This window comes from Myotis myotis, unplaced genomic scaffold (assembly GCF_014108235.1).
Source record: "Myotis myotis isolate mMyoMyo1 unplaced genomic scaffold, mMyoMyo1.p scaffold_m19_p_14, whole genome shotgun sequence".
In the NCBI taxonomy this organism is placed as follows: Eukaryota; Metazoa; Chordata; class Mammalia; order Chiroptera; family Vespertilionidae; genus Myotis; species Myotis myotis.
The window spans coordinates 24,906,482-24,926,453 of record NW_023416318.1 but is presented as its reverse complement, the minus strand read 5'-3'; the positions used below and the strand labels follow the sequence as shown (position 1 = coordinate 24,926,453).

At 39.0% G+C, this 19,972-nt stretch overlaps 1 protein-coding gene across 2 annotated transcripts in view; it reads left to right on the top strand.

The window, feature by feature from the left end:
* EML6 (EMAP like 6) overlaps positions 1-19,972 on the top strand; it is a 200,732-nt gene that overhangs the window by 117,472 nt on the left and 63,288 nt on the right. For both annotated transcript variants that reach the window (XM_036334544.1, XM_036334545.1), the window contains exons 16-20: positions 6,331-6,424; positions 16,126-16,226; positions 17,488-17,690; positions 19,460-19,571; positions 19,804-19,931. In XM_036334544.1, the coding sequence (XP_036190437.1) occupies positions 6,331-6,424; positions 16,126-16,226; positions 17,488-17,690; positions 19,460-19,571; positions 19,804-19,931 (638 nt within the window). The remainder of the gene's footprint in view (positions 1-6,330; positions 6,425-16,125; positions 16,227-17,487; positions 17,691-19,459; positions 19,572-19,803; positions 19,932-19,972) is intronic.

The following is a 19,972-nucleotide window of genomic DNA, read 5'->3' as shown; positions in this document are numbered from 1 at the left end:
GCAGACTGAAGGGTCTCAGGTTCAATTCCGGTCAAGGGCACGTGCCCAAGTTGTGAGTTCGATCCCCAGTGGGGGGTGCGCAGGAGGCAGCCATATCGATAATTCTCTCTCATCGTTGATGTGTCTATCTCTCCCTCTCCCTTCCTCTCTAAAATCAACAAATGTATATTTTTTTAAAATGTGAGAATAAATGAATGAGTGAACAAATAAGGTTTTGTTTAATATACTTTTTTTCAACTTTCACTATTACTTTTGGAACGTCATATTTTCACCATGTTGAGGTGAAAGTTATCTTTATTCTCTAACCAATAACATGGTGCAATTTGGGATGTTTTTTTTAATGAAATGCACATTCTCACAAACTATAAACTACAAATCTGAGGAAATCGATATTACAATTATACTTTCTGTGGTTATTGGATTAGTAAAAATCAAAGCTAAGCAGTTTGCACTCTACACTAGTGGGTGTCTGAGGTAGAGAAGGCATGAGTATCAAGGGAAAGAGAACTACTCGGCATGACACCTGCCAGTTGAAAGTCCAGATAACACACCCAATAAACAGAATACAAAGTCCTAGACTTCCACAGGTTTGATGGACATGCAGTTTTATGGTAGGTGTGCCACCTGTCCTTGACAAAGCAGTAAAATCTAAAGGAATCCCTAATTTGAGTTCAAATATAGTTCTACTCCAAATATGTGAATGACTTTCTTCTGTATTTTTCATAGTTCCACTTCTCAATGGCCAAATTTCCCTTTTCCTAAAATTAAGTTTGCTAGCAGGTATATATGTGTATACTTAATATAAAAATAATATTAAGTATGCTCTAAAAGAGTGGTAAGATACCCATTAAAGTAGCAAAAATAAATAAAAATAATAAAACCTAAATGTGTACTAGTTTATAAAGAATCTAATATATTCATATTTTGGCAGCATTGAAAATTAACTGGATAATTCTAGCAAACAATTTGGCACCATAAAATAAAAGCTATAATTCAAAATGACAAGTATGTAGACTATGTGTATTTCATACATATTTCTATGTACCAAGTTAAGTAGCAGAAAAATAGGACTCAAAATAGCACCTATTCACTGATTTCATCTGAAAATGTATGTGTGTTTATTAGCATATAAACAGAGTAGCAAGAAATTTAGAATAATATAAATAGAATTTAACAATCATTAGATTTTTTTTCCTATAGAATTGATTGATTCTTTTTAATTTAGAAGAATCAAAAGAACTAACTCATGTTACTTAAATACCATTAGAGAAAGGAATTAGAGGAATGTTGATCAAAGACACTAATTAATTATGAGATGAGTGAGTAAGCTGCTATCCAGTAACTTGGTCTCTGAATTTCTAAGGGCTCACATCTCTTCTGGGCTTAGTAGTTTTATAGAAGAAGGATCAAGAAATGATCTTCGAGCCATAGCTAGTTTGGCTCAGTGAATAGAGTGTTGGCCTGCGGACTAAAGGGTCCTGGCTTCCATTCCAGTGAAGGGCACATGCCTGGGTTGTGAGCTCGGTCCCCAGTGGGGGGCGTGTGGTAGGCAGCTGATCAATGATTCTCTCTTATTGATGTTTCTGACTCTCTCTCCCTCTCCCTTCCTCTATGAAGTCAGTAAAAAAAGAGCAGTGATCTTGGAAATCTTTCCCTCATGAGGCAATCCTGCAGATTTTGGGGGGAGTGAGGGGGGAGTGGCGAGGGAGAGAAACCAGATACTAGGGAGAGGTTGAGAAGCTGATTCTCTCACTGCTTTCAATTCTCATCTTGGGCAAATAAAGAAATCCCTAGATATGAAATATATCCTGCATTAAAAGTATAATTTTAGTGTTAACAGTACAGCCTCTATTTCCCAGGTAACAGTCACTGGGAAAGAGCCCATTTATTCAGCAATGGTGTTATTTTTGATTGTGGAAAATGAGTTTTTTGTCTTGGAGTTTAAGGAAACCAGTTGATAGTTTTAGAATGCACTGATATGAAGGACTATTCAGGAAGAACGTTCACTAGTGTCTCTTATGCTTGATCTGTCACCTTGAGTAGTTACATGAAGATGACTTGTGGGGGTTAATTGACCTTTGTGGTCAACCCCCATGGTGGCACCTCCTGAAGGTGTGAGCCGAGGCCTCTTTGGTTTAATTTTTTTGCTGGTATTTTGGGTAACAATACTTTAGGCTTCAACAGACTCCTGCACCACTTTGCAGGCCAAGAATGGAGGCCCAGAGAAAAGTCAAACAGTGGCAGATCCAGCGCTAGAACCCACGTTTCCTGGCTGGTGGCTCGGCTGGATGGGGAGTGCTCCCTCCTCAGTCCTCTTGCCTTCTCCTGCCCCTGCCCTCCACCAAGGCGGGTGTAAACTTTTGGCCTGAGCATCATGCTTGGAGCTCGCCTAGAATAGCCCTTACTCACACAGTTACCTCTAAAGGGGCAACTATACCCTCCTTTTGAAAACTGATAGAAAAGTCAGTATCCCAAGAGAGGAGATTAGATTCCCTGCTTAACCATGTAGACAGGGCACCCACATTATTAACTAGTTGGTGGCCCCATCTGTGTGTGCCAGTACCTCACACCCACCTATCTTTTACAAATCAGCTCATTTTGGGAGGTGATGTGGAAACATACTGATAGCACATTTGTCTCTTATTAGAGGAAAAAATTGTCACGGAAGTACAAAATAGGCAAATGATGTGAAAACTAAACAAAAAATGCACATAAGGGTTTAGATTAATCTATTCTTGCCACTGTTCCAAAGCAAATAAAAGTAAGACATTTTTAATCAAAAGCATTTCTTACAACATAATCCATAACTCTAAATTATGTAAACAAGAAGGATTGCTTCACTTAATTGAGCAAATCTTTGTCTTTGTGAGTTTATCATCACTGATGAGGGAAAACAGCCATCTTTGTTTCTGTGCTTCCACATGAATAGAAAACCAGCTTAGAAAGAGAAACTTTCAGCCCCATAAATATTTTTTAACCTAAATATCATCCTCATATTTTTAAAACCTTCATTGAATAATACTTGTGTTCCACAAGGGCACTTCTAAGACTAATTTGATTTCATTGTGTTGAATTCTGAAAAAGAAAAACACCATGCATTTTTTATGAGCTTCAAATGCAGGGACCAACTTGTAATTGTCTGAATAAAAATTTTCTCTTTCCAATTTGCCCTTTACTGTTGACATTAAGTGCCTTAGAATTATTTCTGGACATTGTCACAAAATATCCATAATTAATACATACGGTGACTGGAAAGATTTGAAAGAGCATTATCTAGACTCTAAAAATATGACTGAAAATAAAGAAACCCAAAACTAGTCAAGGAACAATGGATTTTCAAAGCTAAGGTCAAGCTCTGTGGGGGAGAATGAAAATTGGGAAGAAACTGAAAGGTAGCCAAATTTATAGTTCCAAAGTATGTAGTATGCTGAAATAGCCTAAACCTTCACAGCTCAAGAAAAGTCACTATTCATGGGATGTAAAGTACAACATAGGGAATATAGTTAACTAGAGGCCCAGTGCACGACATCGTGCACTGGGGTGGGGAGTATCCATCAGCCTGGCCTGTGCCCTCTTGCAGTCTGGGACCTCTCAGGGGCATGTCCGACTGTGGGGAGCGGGCCTAAGCCGGCAGTCGGACATCCCCCTGAGGGGTCCTTAGCACTGCTGCAGAGGCAAGAGAGGTTCCCACCACTGCCACTGCGCTCGCCAGCCGTGAGCCCAGCTTCATAGGGACAGTTCATTCCACCATTCAGTCAATTTGCATATTATCCTTTTATTATATAGGATAGTATTTTAATAATTATGTATGGGGCCAGGTGGGTACTGGAAATTCAGGGGGACACTTTGTAAAGTATATGATGTCTAACCATTATGCCATACATCTAAAACTAATACAAAATAATATGGAACGTAAATTTTAATTGAAAAAAAAATTTTTTTTTTAAAAAAGGAAAAGTCACTATCCTAAAAGAAGAGGTATAGTGTTGAGGCACCTCCACTTTTGAACTGTTTCTTCGTTGCTACTCATAGTCACGCTATCCTTCTAGGGATAGTAAAGTGACATAACTATGAGGACAAGCTGATGGGGACTTGCAGAAATTTTAATTTTAAAAAGCCATGACAATCAGTTTACCCTGAGGCCTTTTTCAAAAGAGGTAAAACTTTAAAAACTATCTTCTTAAGTGTGTGGATGCTTGTAGTCAAAGAAGAACACATTAAAATAGCCATGCAGGTTTAAAAACAATACAAAACACAGAATTAATGAAGGAAAAAAGAGACCCTGAGCATTTGTGCAGTGTTTCTGAAAGTAATTGTAGCTAAAACAAAAATGTGTAGCTACGGAAGCTAGTACATTCCCTTTCCCTTCATACCATCCACATGCACTTTTCTCTATCTTCTCCCTCCTCAAGGTCACCAAGTATCATTAGCATTCTTTGAAAACCAACTCAGAGTGCAGATCATAAAGGAAAGGTGATATGATTACTATACGCCTTAAAAGAGCTTATAATCTAAAAAGGGAGACAGAAGACTCCAATACAAATAAAATCACCAAATAAAAAGGCATGCAATTATAGAAACATAACCAGCCCCTGCCAAGACACGTGGAAAAGCAATGTTGTTGGTAATGACTAGGAAGTCCCTACCAGTCCCTTCTCCCAAATTCATAATAAGGGACCTTGCCCAATTTAAAGCCTAGTAACATTTAAGCATAAAGATTTATCATTTAGTTGTGATTGAGAAGACACATTTGCTTATAATGTGTGGTGATTTAGCTCTTTAGGAAAGTGTTAATGCCTTCATGTAATACTACGATAGGCTTGAAAGGATTCATGTAACTTTCAAATCCTTGCCTTATACGTAGTGGTCATCTGGATTGGGGAGGATTTGGCTTGTTAAACCAGGCTCTTACTCTCCCTCCTCCAGAAAAGCAGCAGACCACTGTTCCCAGGTGGTTGCGGGGTGGGTCTCTGGCACAGGAAAGGGCACTCACAGGTTGGGCACTGGTCAGCTTTTGGGGGAGGGTTGCCAGATTTAGCTAATAAAAAACAGGACGTCCAATTAAATTTGAATTTCATAAAAACAAATACTTTGTTTAGTGCAAGTATGTCCCCGGCAGTATAAATATGCAGGGTAAAAATAAATATTATACAGGACATACACTAAGAAATTATTCCTTGTTTATGTGAAATTCCAGTTTAACTGGACTTCCCTCATTTTTCCTGGAAACCCAGATTTTGTATCTACCCCAGGCCTGCCTTTGAAATCGTGCCAGTTGAGACGCTGAAGGGACTGGGGAGAAGCAGTTTATCACTTTCTTGTGTTTCTTTGCCCCAATGTTGTGAGTCCTCTGTGGTCAGAGAAGACACCTGCTGAGCGGATGCACGGTGAGCGTGGTCACCTGTCTCCCGCCCCGCACAGCTGACCAGAGCGCTTGTCCTGCGAGCCTAGCTTTGTGAGGAGGCAGCAAAGGAACGACTTACTGACTGTCCTTTTCTTCTGCTTTGAAGGGAAAAAGCAAATGCGCTATTCTGATTTCAAATTTAATTTTACATAAATCTTTTAAATGTTTTAGAAAACAACCTCAACCACTAAATTACAGTAGCCATTGATATTATAAATAATATTTAATACTAAAGGAAAAATGTTTATAACAAATGAAAAAAGACTGGACAACAGTATGTTCCGTGTGATTCTGGTTTTGTTATTTTTTAAGCACATTATGTAGCGGAAAAAAAGTGACAGGATATACATCAAATGTATGCCTAGAAACTGGGATGATTGTCAAATGCCCTCTATCTGTATTTCCTAAATGTCCTGTAACAAGCATACTGCATTTGAAATAGGTAAACTAAGAAATTAGGATTTTTTAAATGATAAAATTATCTTTTAAAAGAAATTTTGAAGTTAAAATTTAGTTTCTAAATGCTCTTATCTCAGAGGGTTAACAGAACCCAGTTTTTTGGAGCTGAAAGTGGACTGAGTCACAAAGCCAAATGGCTCTTCCAGTAAATGTCATGAGATTTGACTGTCACAAAATAGACAGGCTTGTCCTGACTTACCTGAGTGGCTCCCCAGCCTTGTGCCTAAGACTGGCATGTTGGATCAGGGATTATATTCAGCAGCCAGTTAACTATGCAACTGGTTCTTATGCATTAAGTAGTTGTGCATTTCCTTTAGTGAGGCCCCTTTAGTATAAGATACTTCTAATGTACTTGAGCCTAATAATGATCTTAAGGTCAATTTCTCATTCATCTTTATAGCATATAAAATGTTTCGGTTTTTCATTGAAGAAATGAGTTGTTTGACGTTTGTGTTGTTTTCATACAGCCGATGGAAAATGTCTGGTGTCGGTTGGTTTAGACGATTTTCACAGTATCGTGTTTTGGGACTGGAAAAAGGGAGAAAAGATAGCCACAACAAGGTAAGAAGCAGCATCCTGCCGATCACCACGCTTCGGTATCGGTCAGTAGTTTTCATTTTCTGGTAAGATTTCATCTTCACACTCAGATGAAATTCGCATAGAAGGCTTAACACCCAATAGAAAACACGGTGCTATATTTCACGGTGCCGCGCCTGACCGAGAGCAGTTAATGCTTGTTTTTGGGGAATCGGAAAATTCTGAAATCCTTTCCGGAGAGTCACTCATCACTTTGCGTTTAGTAACACATGTGTATCTCTAACCAAGCTTTTTATGAGCGGTAGGGAAGCGGCTTTTCTCAGGCTTGTGCCTTGCCCCTTGTTTTTCCGCTGTCTTAGCATCTGGTGGAGGATTGTCAATGTCACTGGAGTCAGAAGTCCCGTTAGTCATGAGGCCGTGGCGTGCTGGGAAGGAGGCCCCAACCTGTGCGTCTGCCACTCGCTTTCAAAGCAGGCAAATTGTTTCCCTAATCTCCCATCTTATAAATAGACTTTTCAAGACTGACTGCTGTTTATAAACCACCTGTCCTCCCTCACCCCAGCCTCCCTCCCTGCTGAGTCAGCCCGATGTCTGAGCATTGCTTTCCACTTAACACGGGGCGTAGCTCTTTGCCAAACGTGGCCAGAAGTCAAAATAGCTGGCAGCCAAGGCCCAGCAATACAATTTGTTGCGCAAGCCGTGTTATCCATTTGCCTCTCTCCTAGTTCTTCCCTGCATTCCCCAACTTCTTATTTTGCAATATGAAATCATTTTTGAATGAATAGCTTTGAGCCCAGTACTTCCTTTTTACATTGATATATTTCCCTCCACAATCTTAAGTGGGGGGAAAGTTTTTTGGCAATTTGATTTAATGAATGAAGATTTGTAAATTGCTGGAGACTCAGAGGAGGAGTCGACAGAGCCTTGAGGACTCCAGCTGACCATCTTGGGAGAAAAAGAGAAGCTTTTCTGATGGCAGCTATTGAATAGATGGTGTTCTTGGCAGCTAATGGCAGCTCATGAATTCGCCACCCACATGGCTTTCCCTTGGTCTCTCGTCGTCCTGTTCCTCGCTGCTCTATGACCCTCTGGTACTCAGGTGCAGGTCCCGTCCCTTTTCTTCTCACCTTTTAAATGTGTATCTCTTTTAAAAATAACACTTATTAATCTTTTCTCTGTTTTCAAAATAATACATGATCATTATAGAAAAATTAGCATGAAAAAGCACCCAGAAGAAAATGAAAATTATCCGTAATTCCACTACCCAGACATAAGTATAGCTAATATTTTAGCACATATTCTTTAGTATATATTCTAGTATTTCTGTTCATTTTTATTCATATATGGGAAAGAATGCATACTGCTCTGTAACTGGCATTTTTTAAAACTCACTAAAATATCATCTCACTGTCTTCTAATTTATGTTACCTGGCTTACTCTATATCAGTGGTTCTCAACCTTCCTAATGCCACGACCCTTTAATACAGTTTCCTCATGTTGTGGTGACCCCCAACCATAAAATTATTTTCGTTTCTACTTCATAACTGTAATTTTGCTACTGTTATGAATTGTAATGTAAATACCTGATATGCAGGATGTATTTTCATTGTTACAAATTGAACATAATTAAAACATAGTGATTAATCACAAAAACAATATGTAATTATATATGTGTTTTCCGATGGTCTTAGGCGACCCCTGTGAAAGGGTCGTTTGACCCCCAAAGGGGTCGTGACCCACAGGTTGAGAACCGCTGCTCTATATTATTCTATACTAGAGGCCCAATGCACATAATTCATGCAAGAGTAGGCCTTCCTTTCCCTGGCTGCCAGCATGGGCTTTGCTCTGGCACCCGGGACCCAGACTTCCCTCCGGCCACCAGCAGGCACCTGGGACCTGAGCTTCCCTCCAGCTGCCAGCAGGCACCCGGGATACAGGCTTCCCTCGCAGCCCTGGCTTCGTCCGGAAGGTCGTCTGGAAGGACGTCCAGTCTAATTAGCATATTACACTTTTATTATTATAGATTGTACTCCATTTTAAATCTCTTTTTAGAGATGGAATATAAGTCAAACATTTATTCAGTCTTCCTGTTAAGGCAGTGGTTCTCAACCTTCTGGCCCTTTAAATACAGTTCCTCATGTTGTGACCCAACCATAAAATTATTTTCGTTGCTATTTCATAACTGTAATGTTGCTACTGTTATGAATCGTAATGTAAATATCTGATATGCAGGATGGTCTTAGACGACCCCTGTGAAAGGGTCGTTCGACTGCCAAAGGGGTTGCGACCCACAGGTTGAGAACCGCTGTGTTAAGGGCTACTTTTACAAGAGAAGAGAAAGCAAAATCACACCAGACCTTTATGCAAATGAAAGGGCTGGGAATAGAAGACTAGAGACCCACTCGCCTGGTACAGCCAGCTGCCCTTGGCTTCTAGAAGTGCTTTCCTTTCTCCTTCCCCTGTGCTTGGGATAGAAGTTAACAAATGTCCTCTGTGGTGGATTACTTACGACTCAGGCACAAGGAACTGCTCTGTATTAGAGCAGCAGTCTTCCGTATTCTTCTCTCGGTTACAAACAGAAACTTTTCCACTTTGTTTTCCTTACACACACAGTTGTAGGCAACTTCCCTACAAATTTAACGAGTGTCTAAAGGAAAAAAAACACACAACAGAGGTACCCCATGAATGTTCCTTATTTAGATGTGGACATTCATTAAATATTTACATGCCATCATTGGTCAGTTTAGAACTTTAGCCACGTTGCTGTGTGTTATATACCAAGAAACTAGATGGAAACTAAAAAGTGCTCTCAAAAAAGATTTTTCTATCTAAATGTTTGACATTGTACAGACACCAGCAAATAAAACAATACTCTTTTCTATATAGGAAATGTAATTTTAAAAATATAGCTGCCCTTAATTATCATTTTAGTTTTCTCTAGCATCTTCTCTCTAAGATGTATATTCATGATTTAGATCAGTGGGGATTTTCTTCCAACCAAGAAATCTTTGGATGCTTAAATGTCCTTTATGGTGATCTGGTTCACTTCTCCACTTTGTATTAAGCACATTTTCTCTTCTCTTTTATCTAAGCTTTTTTCTCTCTATCCTAATTGTTCCCAATACATCCAGTGATGTATCCTGTCCCTAGTGTTCATGCTTCACTTTTGACTTTCAAAGAAACAAAGAGAAAGTTCAAAAAATCAGTTCCTTCATTCCTGGCTCTCACTGTAGCAGGGCCCACATAATAGGTACGAAGAGGCTCTGATCTGTTCTTTTAAATTTTTATGATGGAAGTTTTCAAGGTGAGGCAAAAGTGGAGGATCTAGCATAATGAACTTCCTTGAACTATCACCCAACTACAACATCCTACTAATGGTACAGATCTCTTTCCCCTCATTTTTTACTTTTACTTTTTTTGCTATAATATATTTTTTAAAATATATTTTTATTGATTTCAGAGAGGAAGGGAGAGGAAGAGATAGAAACATCAATGATGAGAGAAAATTATTGATCGGCTGCCTCCTGCACACCCCACACTGGGGGTTGAGCCTGCAACCTGGGCATGTGCCCTGACTGGGAATTGAACCATGACCTCCTAGTTAATAGGTTGATGCTCAACCACTGAGCCACGCTGGCCGGGCTCTGCTATAATATTTTAAAGAAAATGTAAGACATCATGCCATTTGACCTGTATATACTTCATTGGGTATTTCTACACGAAAACACACCTTTTATTTTCTAATTTTACATTTATTTATTTATTTGTTTGTTTATTTATTTTTCCATCACCACTTACCCTCTCTATACTCTCTTCCACCTCCTCCCACCACCCTTCCCCCTTCCACCCACTCCTCACAATCACCAACTGTTGTCCATGTCCATTAATTCTCTTTTTTGTTGTTGCTCAATTCCTCCACTCCCCCAAACTGCCCCCCCCTCCCAGAGCTGTCTGCCTGCTTTCAATGAGGAAAAGACACTTTTTAAAACCATTTCATTATCACAACTAACTAAAGCAATAGTATAAATTAATTTCTTTATTACCAAATTCATAATCAAACGTTTCTGATTGTTTCAAAGATGAGAGTTGGTTTGTTCAAATTAGCATTCAAACAAGGCCCAGGCATTGCATTTGGTTCTTCTCTCTCTTGGGCCTCTTTTAGATTTTTATTTTATAGCAGCTCCCCTCTCACCTTTTCATGACACAGATGCAGTTGAGGAACTGGTCATTTGACCTGTAGAATGTTTCACAGTGTAAGCTTGACTGATTCTTCCTGGGAGCATTCCTGCATTTCCTATAATTGGTAGTTAGATCCACAGCCTTGATTAGATTCACGTTGTTTTCCCCCCCAACAGTTTTATTGATAAGTAAATCCTATACCATACAGTTTGCCCATTTAAAGTGTACAGTTCAGTGGTTCTGAGCATATTTACAGAGTTGTGCAATCGTTACCACCGTCAAATTTCAGAGCACTTTCACCACACCCATTAGCACTAATTAATCTATTTTCTGTCTCTGTATTTTTGTGTTCTGGACATTGCATGTATATAGAGTCATACACTAAGAGGTCCTTCATGACTGGCTTCTTTCACATAGAGTAATATTTAAGGTTCATCTGTGTCATAGCATATATCAGTACTTCATTCCTTTTTATTGCTGAATAATATTTCATTCTGTGGATCTACCACATTTTATTTATCCATTCTTCAGCTGGTGGATATTTGGATTGTTTCCACCTTTTGGCAATAATACTGCTGTGAACATTTGTGTAGAAGATTTGAGTAAATGTATGTTTAATTTCTCTTGGGTTTATAGCTAGGAGTGGAATTGTTGCATTATTTGGTAGTTTTATGTTTAACATTTTAAGGTACCACCAAAATATTTCTCAAAGTGGCCAAACCATATTACATCTCCACCAACATTGAGTGACGGTTCCAATTTTTCACAGACTGTCAACACTTATTATTGTCTGTCGTTTTATTATAGCCATTCTAGTGGGTGTAAAGTGGTATCTGATTATGTCTTGATTTTCATTTTCTAATGGCTAATGATGTTGAACATCTTTTCATGTACTTACTGGCCATTTGCATATCTTCTTTGTAGAAATGTCTATTTAGATATGTTACCCATTTTAATCGGTTTTTTAAAAAATAATTTTTGTTGATTTCAGAAAGGAAGGAAGAGGGAGAGAGAGAACCATCAATGATGAGAATCATTGATCGGCTGCCTCCTGCATACTCCCTACTGGGGATCCAGCCCACACCCTGGGTATGTGCCCTGACCAGGAATCAAACCCTGACCTCCTGGTTCATAGGAACTTTCAACCAGGGAGCCACACTGGCCGGGCAATAGGGTTTGTTTTTTTATTATTGAGTTGTAGGAGTTTTAAAATATATTCTGATACAAGTTCTCTATCAGATATATGATTTGCAAATATTTTCTTCTACATTTTTTTTAGACAAGAATACTAGATACATACTTCAGTTTTCATCACATTGGAAGAAACATAATCAGTGGCATAGTCAATGGTGGAGGCATTGGGAGTAGTACTTCCCAGGTGCAAGCAATAGAGCTATATTATCTGTAGAAAAAAAGTAAAAGAATAAGAACAACTATAAGCCATTATGCGTTTTATTATTCCCATGAACCAGCCATTCTAAACAATGTCTGGGATGGAATTCCTCCCCCAGGGCACACCCCTGTGGTACACCACTGGGTGAAATGTCTGGTTGTCCTATGCTTAGTAACACTCAGCTCAGCAGTGGGTTCTAGTAGCATCAGCCTGCTCCTTCCATTATAAAGCTCCACATCAACATATTATCCAGTGGCTGTAGCATCCATTTACAACTGGAATGAATCAATTATTTGATTAGGGGTCTAAAATTATAAATTTCTAATTCTATCATTCTTCATATAAGCTAGAATTCTATAAATAAGAATTTTCCCTCATGAACCAGTCAAGTTCTCTAAAATAAAATTCACACAGAAAGTAGTTCTTTATATATTAGGGTTACTTGTCCTTTGTCTATAATTTGCAGATATTTTTCCCAGTTCACCATTTGTCTTTTGAGTTTGCTATGGTGCTTTTTGCCATGCTAAAGGTTTAATGTGGTCAGATTTTTCAATTATTTTTTTAATGTTTCAAGATTTTGAGTCATACTTAGGAGTGTATTCCCCACTCTCTGGTTAAAAGGAAATCACTTATAAAGTCTTCTCATTGCTATGGCTTCTTCTTTGCATTTAGATCTCTAAACAATTTGGAAATTTACCGTAGTATGTTATAAAGAACAGATCCAATTTTATCCTTTTTCCATATGGCTTTCGAGGTGTTCCAAATATCATTTTTCTTTTCCCTTTTAAATAGACCTTACTTTAAGTTCAGAGCAAAATTGAGCAGAAAGTAGCCTTTCTATATATCCCCTACTCCCCCCACCCCAATGCACAGCCACCTCCATATCCCCATGAATGTACAATCTATTGTACATTTGTGACAATAGATTGACACTCTATCACCTAGCGCCCATAGTTTTCTTTAGGGTTCACTTTTGGCGTTGTACAGTCTGTGAGGTTTGATAAATGTATAATGACGTGTCCATCATTATAGTATCTTACAGACTTGTTTCAGGGTTCTAGAAATCCTTTGTGAAAAAAAAATTAAAATGAAACCCTTTGTGTTCTGCCTGTTCATCCCTCCTGTCATTCTATCCTGGCATCCGGCAATCCTTTTACTGTCTCCTGAGTTTTGCCTTTCCAGAGTGTCATATAATTGGAAGCACACAGTGTGTAGCTTTTCCAGATTAGCTTTTTTCACTTAGCAGTATTCACTTAAGATTCCTCCATGCCTTTTCATGGCTTGGTAGCTCATTTCCTTTTAGCACTGAATAGTATGCCACTGTCTGGATGTACCACAGTTTGTTTATATGGTCACATACTGAAGTACGTCCTGGTTGCTTCCAAGTTTTGACAGTGATGATTAAAGTCACTATAAACATTCACATGCAGGTTTTTGTGTGGATGCAAGTTCTTCACTCCTTTGGGTAAATACCCAGGAAGACGATGGCTGGATCTTATGTTGAGCATGTTTAGTTTTGTGAGAAACCACTGAACTGTCTTCCAAAGTGGCTGCACCGTTTTGAATTTCCATCAGCAATGCATCAAGCTCCTGTTGCTCCACATCCCCACGAGCACTTGGCGACAAACACCATCTGTTTTAAAAGTTCCTCTTCTCCCTTGTTGATTTGAGACCCCGTCTTTATTATATACCACATTTTAATATTCATTTGGGTCTTCTAGATTATCTATTTTGCGTTGATATGTCGGTCAATTCATGCACGAGTACCACACTGTTTTAGTTACGACGGCTTATAGACTTAGTATCTAAGAGTTATACTTCCCACTTTGCTCTTCTTTTTCGTACTTTATCTGGTTATTCCTGGTGGTTTATTCTTTCACAGTAACTTTAAAGATTAAGGTATCTAACTCCAGATTAAATGCAAACATCCAGTGTTCTTTTGATTGGAGTCCCTTCTTCCACCTCCACCCACCCCTCACCCTGGCAATCACCACACTGTTGCCCAAGTTCATGAGTTCTCTCTTTTTTTCTGTTTTGCTCAATCCCTCCACACCCTCCCCCCCCGAAACAGCAGAGCTGTCCGCCTGCTCTCTCTGAGTTTATACTGCAACTTTACTAAATTCTCTTGTTTGTAGTTGTTTTACCTTTTGAATTTTCTAGATATATAATTATATCCTCTGCTAATAGAAAGTTTTACCTTTTCCTTTCCAGTTCTTGTGCCTTTAATTTTTGACATCTTGTCTAACTGCATTAGTTAATATATTCAATACAGTGTTAAATGGCAGTGGTAATAATAGTCTTGTTCTTGACTTTATTGGGAATGCCATTAAGTAAAGATCTGACTTTTGAGTTCACACACACACACACACACCCACTCCATGAATAAGTTACTGTTTCAGCACTTTTGGTTTTTAAAAACTGTAAGGTAAGGGCACACAGCATTGCTGGAGAGTCAGCCTGTGTACAGTTGGTCTTGAATGAACATGGGTTTCTCAGCGAGAGTCAAGGAGTGCAGGGAAATAGAAAAGTCAGAAGCATCTATTTATTTCTACTTCATTGAGTGATGAGTGTTTTTTAAACCACAAATGAGTGTTAGATTTTTGTCCGATATCTTTTCAGCATCTGTGACTATAACATAAATTTTCTTCTTATATATGTTAATATGATGAATTGTACTATTTGATTCTTTAATAATGAACCAACCTTGCATTTGGTTATAATGTATTATCTTTAATATGTTATTGGATTGTCTTGGCTAGTATTTTATTTAAGATTTTTTAAATTTATATTCATAAGGGAGATTGGTCAGTCATGTTCTTTTTGTTAATTGCATTTCTCTTACATAATGAAATAGATGTCTTAACTAGACACCCAGTGCATGAAATTCATGCACTGGGATGGGGTGGGAGGGTCCTAATCCCAGCCTGTGCCCTCTCGCAGTCTAGGAGCCCTCGGGGGATGTCTGACTGCCGGCTTAGGCCTGCTCCCCAGGCCTAAGTGCTGTCGTGGAGGCAGGAGATACTCCCACCTCCGCTGCTGCACTCAGCAGCCATGAGCCCAGCTTCTGGCTGAACTGTGCTCCCCCTGTGGGAGTGCACTGACCACCAGGGGGAAGCTCTTGTGTTGAGTGTCTGCCCCCTGGTGGTCAGTGTGCATCATAGTGACTGGTCCTTCTGCCGTTTGGTTGATTTACATATTAGCCTTTTATTATATAGGATATTCCATAGAAGACCATGAAGTAGTGCATGAAGACCAGGAAGCCCTTAGAGCAGCCGTGGGCAAACTACGGCCTGCGGGCCGGATCCGGCCCGTTTGAAATGAATAAAACTAAAAAAAAAAAAAGACCGTACCCTTTTATGTAATGATGTTTACTTTGAATTTATATTAGTTCACACAAACACCCCATCCATGCTTTTGTTCCGACCCTCCGGTTTAAGAACCCATTGTGGCCCTCGAGTCAAAAAGTTTGCCCACCCCTGCCTTAGAGTCTAATGTGATGACTATACTCTTAGGCAGAAATTTCCCCAGCACCGTGGCATGCCGGGTCTGTAGCTCCAGGTCTAGAACCAGTTCTCTCTTTTATATTCTGCCTTTTTGTTATAACCCTAACTTTCTGAATGCATAGCATCTGAAAGTTCCTTAAATCAGTAGATAACATCCTCTCTCTCTATGGATGTGAGCCGGGGCTTTGATTTCCAGTGAGTACATTGCTAGGTGAAACTCTGTTAAACCCAAAGTTATGATTTCCACAGTAAGAATATTACATTGGAAGCTCCTCATTAATGCTATTCCAGTGTCCTCTCTCCTCCTGTATCAGAGCTCCATATCCCAAGAATTATTCTCAATCCTATGGCAGGGACATTAATTTTATCTTACAGAGACATTCTGATCTATTTTAGATATTTCATTAATTTGTTTAAAGCATAATTAACTAGACTTTGGTAGCAATATTAAGGTGAGAATAAAGGGCTCAGTCATTCAAAGAAACCTAATGCTTATTATTTTAATGTCGACTCTGTGTAATTTAAGTCATCTTCTAGTTTAGTTGTCCTATTACATACGCTTAATGACAGACCAAATGCACGCTTTTATTAAAACTCTATCATTGCTACCATCAAAATTAGAATTTTTTTTTCTTATTTGTCTCTTACAGAGGACATAAAGATAAGATATTTGTTGTAAAGTGTAACCCACACCATGTTGACAAACTGGTTACAGTTGGGATAAAGCACATCAAATTCTGGCAACAAGCAGGTACTGTTGTTTGGGTTTATCATTTATGTGGTTGAGAGCTGGAGAAGACCATGACCATGTCTCTACAATCTAAAATTAAAATGCTCCTGAAAGATATTCTCTCCCAAATTCACTTTGGACTACTTAGTGTCTAAGCTGTGAAACTTAGAGCACTCTGTATGATGCTATGCATATTCATCAATATCTAGAAAGCTTTGGAACATGCTCTGGTGTGAAAATAATTCTCTTTAGCCCTCTGTTCTGAAAGCAGTCATTATGTTGGACTGCTGAGCAGGAAGTAAAATAATCACACCTTGGTTGGGTGAATCCAGTTTTCAGGGAGGAGTCCTTTATTACTGAATTCAAAGAATGAACTAAATCCTGACACTATACCCAGTAAGTAGTCAAAATAAATACTTGTGGATTATAATATTGGTAATAGTAATGAGTAAATAAGCATGACAAAACATATACTGATATCTTATTCTTCTCACTAATAAGTCATACCTGTTACTAAAATTGCTTCTGAACTCTTAGTATCAGCTTTAATACCAAGCCCAATTTTATCCTGGTCACAGCATAAAAAAGCTTCTATTTTTCAAGAAAGGATACTGGCACTAGCGTGTCGGGAGAGCCAGCCTGCGTGGCGTTGTCCGGCGTGAGTCTGTGTTTCTCCGTGCTCGTCAGAAAGTGCAGGAAATGAGAACATCCCAGGGACGAATCTGCTGTACCTTCTCCTACACAGTGATTCATTTTTCTCACCCCAAAGCTGCTGTGATTAAAACTGAGGCAAAACATATATAACATGTTTACTTTTCACATTCACAGCCGGCGCTGCTTCTGTTCTTTTTGTTCAGCATTCAGGAAGACGGTCCCATCTCCCCCACGCACCCAGTCACTCCTTCCTCTGGCTGTCCCAGACCTAGCACTGGCCCTTGGTTTGACGATCTCTTGTGTGACTGAGAAGTGTATGATTATTGCGTCCCCTCTCCAGCCAGACCCTAAGTTCCTTGAAGGCAGGAGCTCTCTCTTCATCTTTATATTCCAGCGTTGACCACCAAGCCTGCCACAGAGTAGGGACTCAATAAATGCTGAATTAATGCCCGAGTGAATGAAAACCCCCTTATATTTTGTCTATGATATTTCCTGCCGTTTTCATACATCTCTGTGTATACACATAACGACACACTGGGCTTTTCATTAAAGGTAGTCATTCTCCACATTCACAGAAAGTGTCACTTAAAAATAAAACCACATAATAAATCCTCTTGGTCCACTCCAGGTGGGGGCTTCACCTCTAAAAGGGGAATCTTTGGCAGTGTCGGAAAATTGGAAACAATGATGTGTGTTTCTTATGGGCGGATGGAAGATCTAGTCTTCTCAGGAGCAGCTACAGGAGATATTTTCATTTGGAAAGACATTCTACTACTGAAGACGGTGAAGGCTCATGACGGGCCCGTGTTTGCTATGTACGCATTGGACAAGGTATGGCATCTTTATCAGAATTCACTTTCCTCCTCGGCTTTCTAAAATTGTAAGTTAATCTTAGGAGAGTAGACACCAAGAGAATCCTGTGTCTAAAAACAGAACTGTCTGAATTAGGACGTTGTCGTAATGAACCTCCAGTCAAGAGAAGGCAGGGAGTGCAAATATTTTAAATTTTCTTTTTCATTTATAATTATTTTTATATGCAATTTCTCCCCACTTCTTTTCACACTTGTTCTTCCTGGCTCTCACTCCTAAAGCTCCTTAAGAATTAGTGGTGGGATAAACGTAAACACACAGTAGGAGAAGAGACTTGAGAAATATTTCAGCTTTCTCTTCTCCTCAGTGGCACAGTGAGCAGAGACCTAGAAGTACCAAGTGGTTAGAGTATTGTTCCATCCAACAAAAGTGATGTTGATAACCAGTTTCTTCCTGCACTCTAACATCTTGGTAACAGCTTTAACAAGAGTGTCAGAGTGAAGTCTTTAACCAGCTGCTTTAGGATTTTCCGAAGAAACAAAACCAGTAGAATATACTACATATACATACACATACACATACACATACACATACACATACACATACACATACACATGCACATACAGTCATGTACCATGAGTCGTTAGGTGATTTTGTCCCTGTTCAGAGTTGTGCTAACATAGTGTGCTTATGCAAACCTAGATGGTTGTTTTAGTAGTTAAGCTTTTTTTTTTTTTTTTACTAGCAAACTTGTTTTTGGTTAAACTGAAAACTGCAAATGTTAGAAGAGATTAAAGCAGAATGCATAAATTGATGTGATATAATGTGTTTAAACTTTTTATTACTTGGTAACTTAAGCTGACAAATCATGGAGAAAGATGAGGATATCACAGTATAATATACTGCATTTAAACTTAATTGGGGGATTTATCTCCCTGGGTGCAAAATCTATAGTAAGAATAGAATATTTAATGTAATAAACTCCAAAATATTTTTCCTTGTAAACATCATTAAAATGCAGTAGATTAAAAGTTTCTGAGAAAACAGAATGAGTTACTCGGTACTTTAAAAAAAAAAAAAAAAAAAAGACTTTTCCAAGAACAGTTGGTATATGTGATAAGTTGCCAGGAAGGAAAAGTGGTAAGGCCAAGAAATCATAAATTTAGAACAAGAATAAAGATCACTGTTCAGTTAAATATATCCAATATGTTAAGCTTTTTACTCTCCAGGTTTTGTAAAAATTAATCCGGATTTTGATTATTGTGGAAATTGATGTCTTTCGAACAAATTAGCAGGACCATTTTGTTATATGAAGTGCCTAATTCTCTCTTAATAAGAAATAATGGTGTTTTCACCTAGGAGTAATTATTTAATTTAAAAGTATTTAACAATCATTTCATTGTGATGTTAATTCACATTCATTCAGGAGGAGTATAGGAGTAACCAGAAACTGCCAGACTTTGTGGCTGGTCCCGTTCTGTAGGAACCCACTCTAAGTCAGGGGGCTGGGCACAGGGATGGCCGTGGCCCGGTGCACCAAGAGCCAGCCTAAGGGCTGGAGGCAGTGCAGTGGACACGGAGAATGTCCTTGATCCTGCTAGAGAAGTAGGGGAGAGATGCTTCCAGAAGATATCACATTGCTATTACATCTTGTCAGATTTTTCAGGCCCCTCTACTTAGAAAGAAAACACACACAAAGCTGTTTTACCCACGGGGGACTCCTGTTGGGGCTGGGTGGACAATTGCTCATTTCAATGTGCATGTAATTCTTCCTGTGTGTGCCTTCACAGGGTTTTGTAACAGGTGGGAAGGACGGCATCGTGGAGCTCTGGGATGATATGTTTGAAAGATGCTTGAAGACTTACGCCATTAAAAGATCAGCATTGTCGACGAGCTCTAAAGGTGCCACTCCCAAATATGCAGTAGAAACCTGTTTGTTCATAGGGATGGAGACGGTAGTACTAAGGTTCTTCGAAAACCATGATCAAATCAATTCTCTTTCTTCCACGTTCAGAGCTCTAGGCCCCTGGTAGAAATGCCAAGGATGATTGCCTAGTTTGGGAACTATAAGAAATAGAATTTATGTAATAACCTTTTTATTTTTAGCTCTATTAAATACATTTCCTCCCCTCAGGATTGCTTTTGGAAGATAATCCTTCCATTCGTGCCATCACTTTGGGACATGGACATATCCTGGTGGGAACCAAAAATGGAGAGATCCTGGAAATCGACAAAAGTGGCCCAATGACACTGCTTGTTCAGGTACCATGTTTGAACATATTCTAACATTCACATCAGAGCCA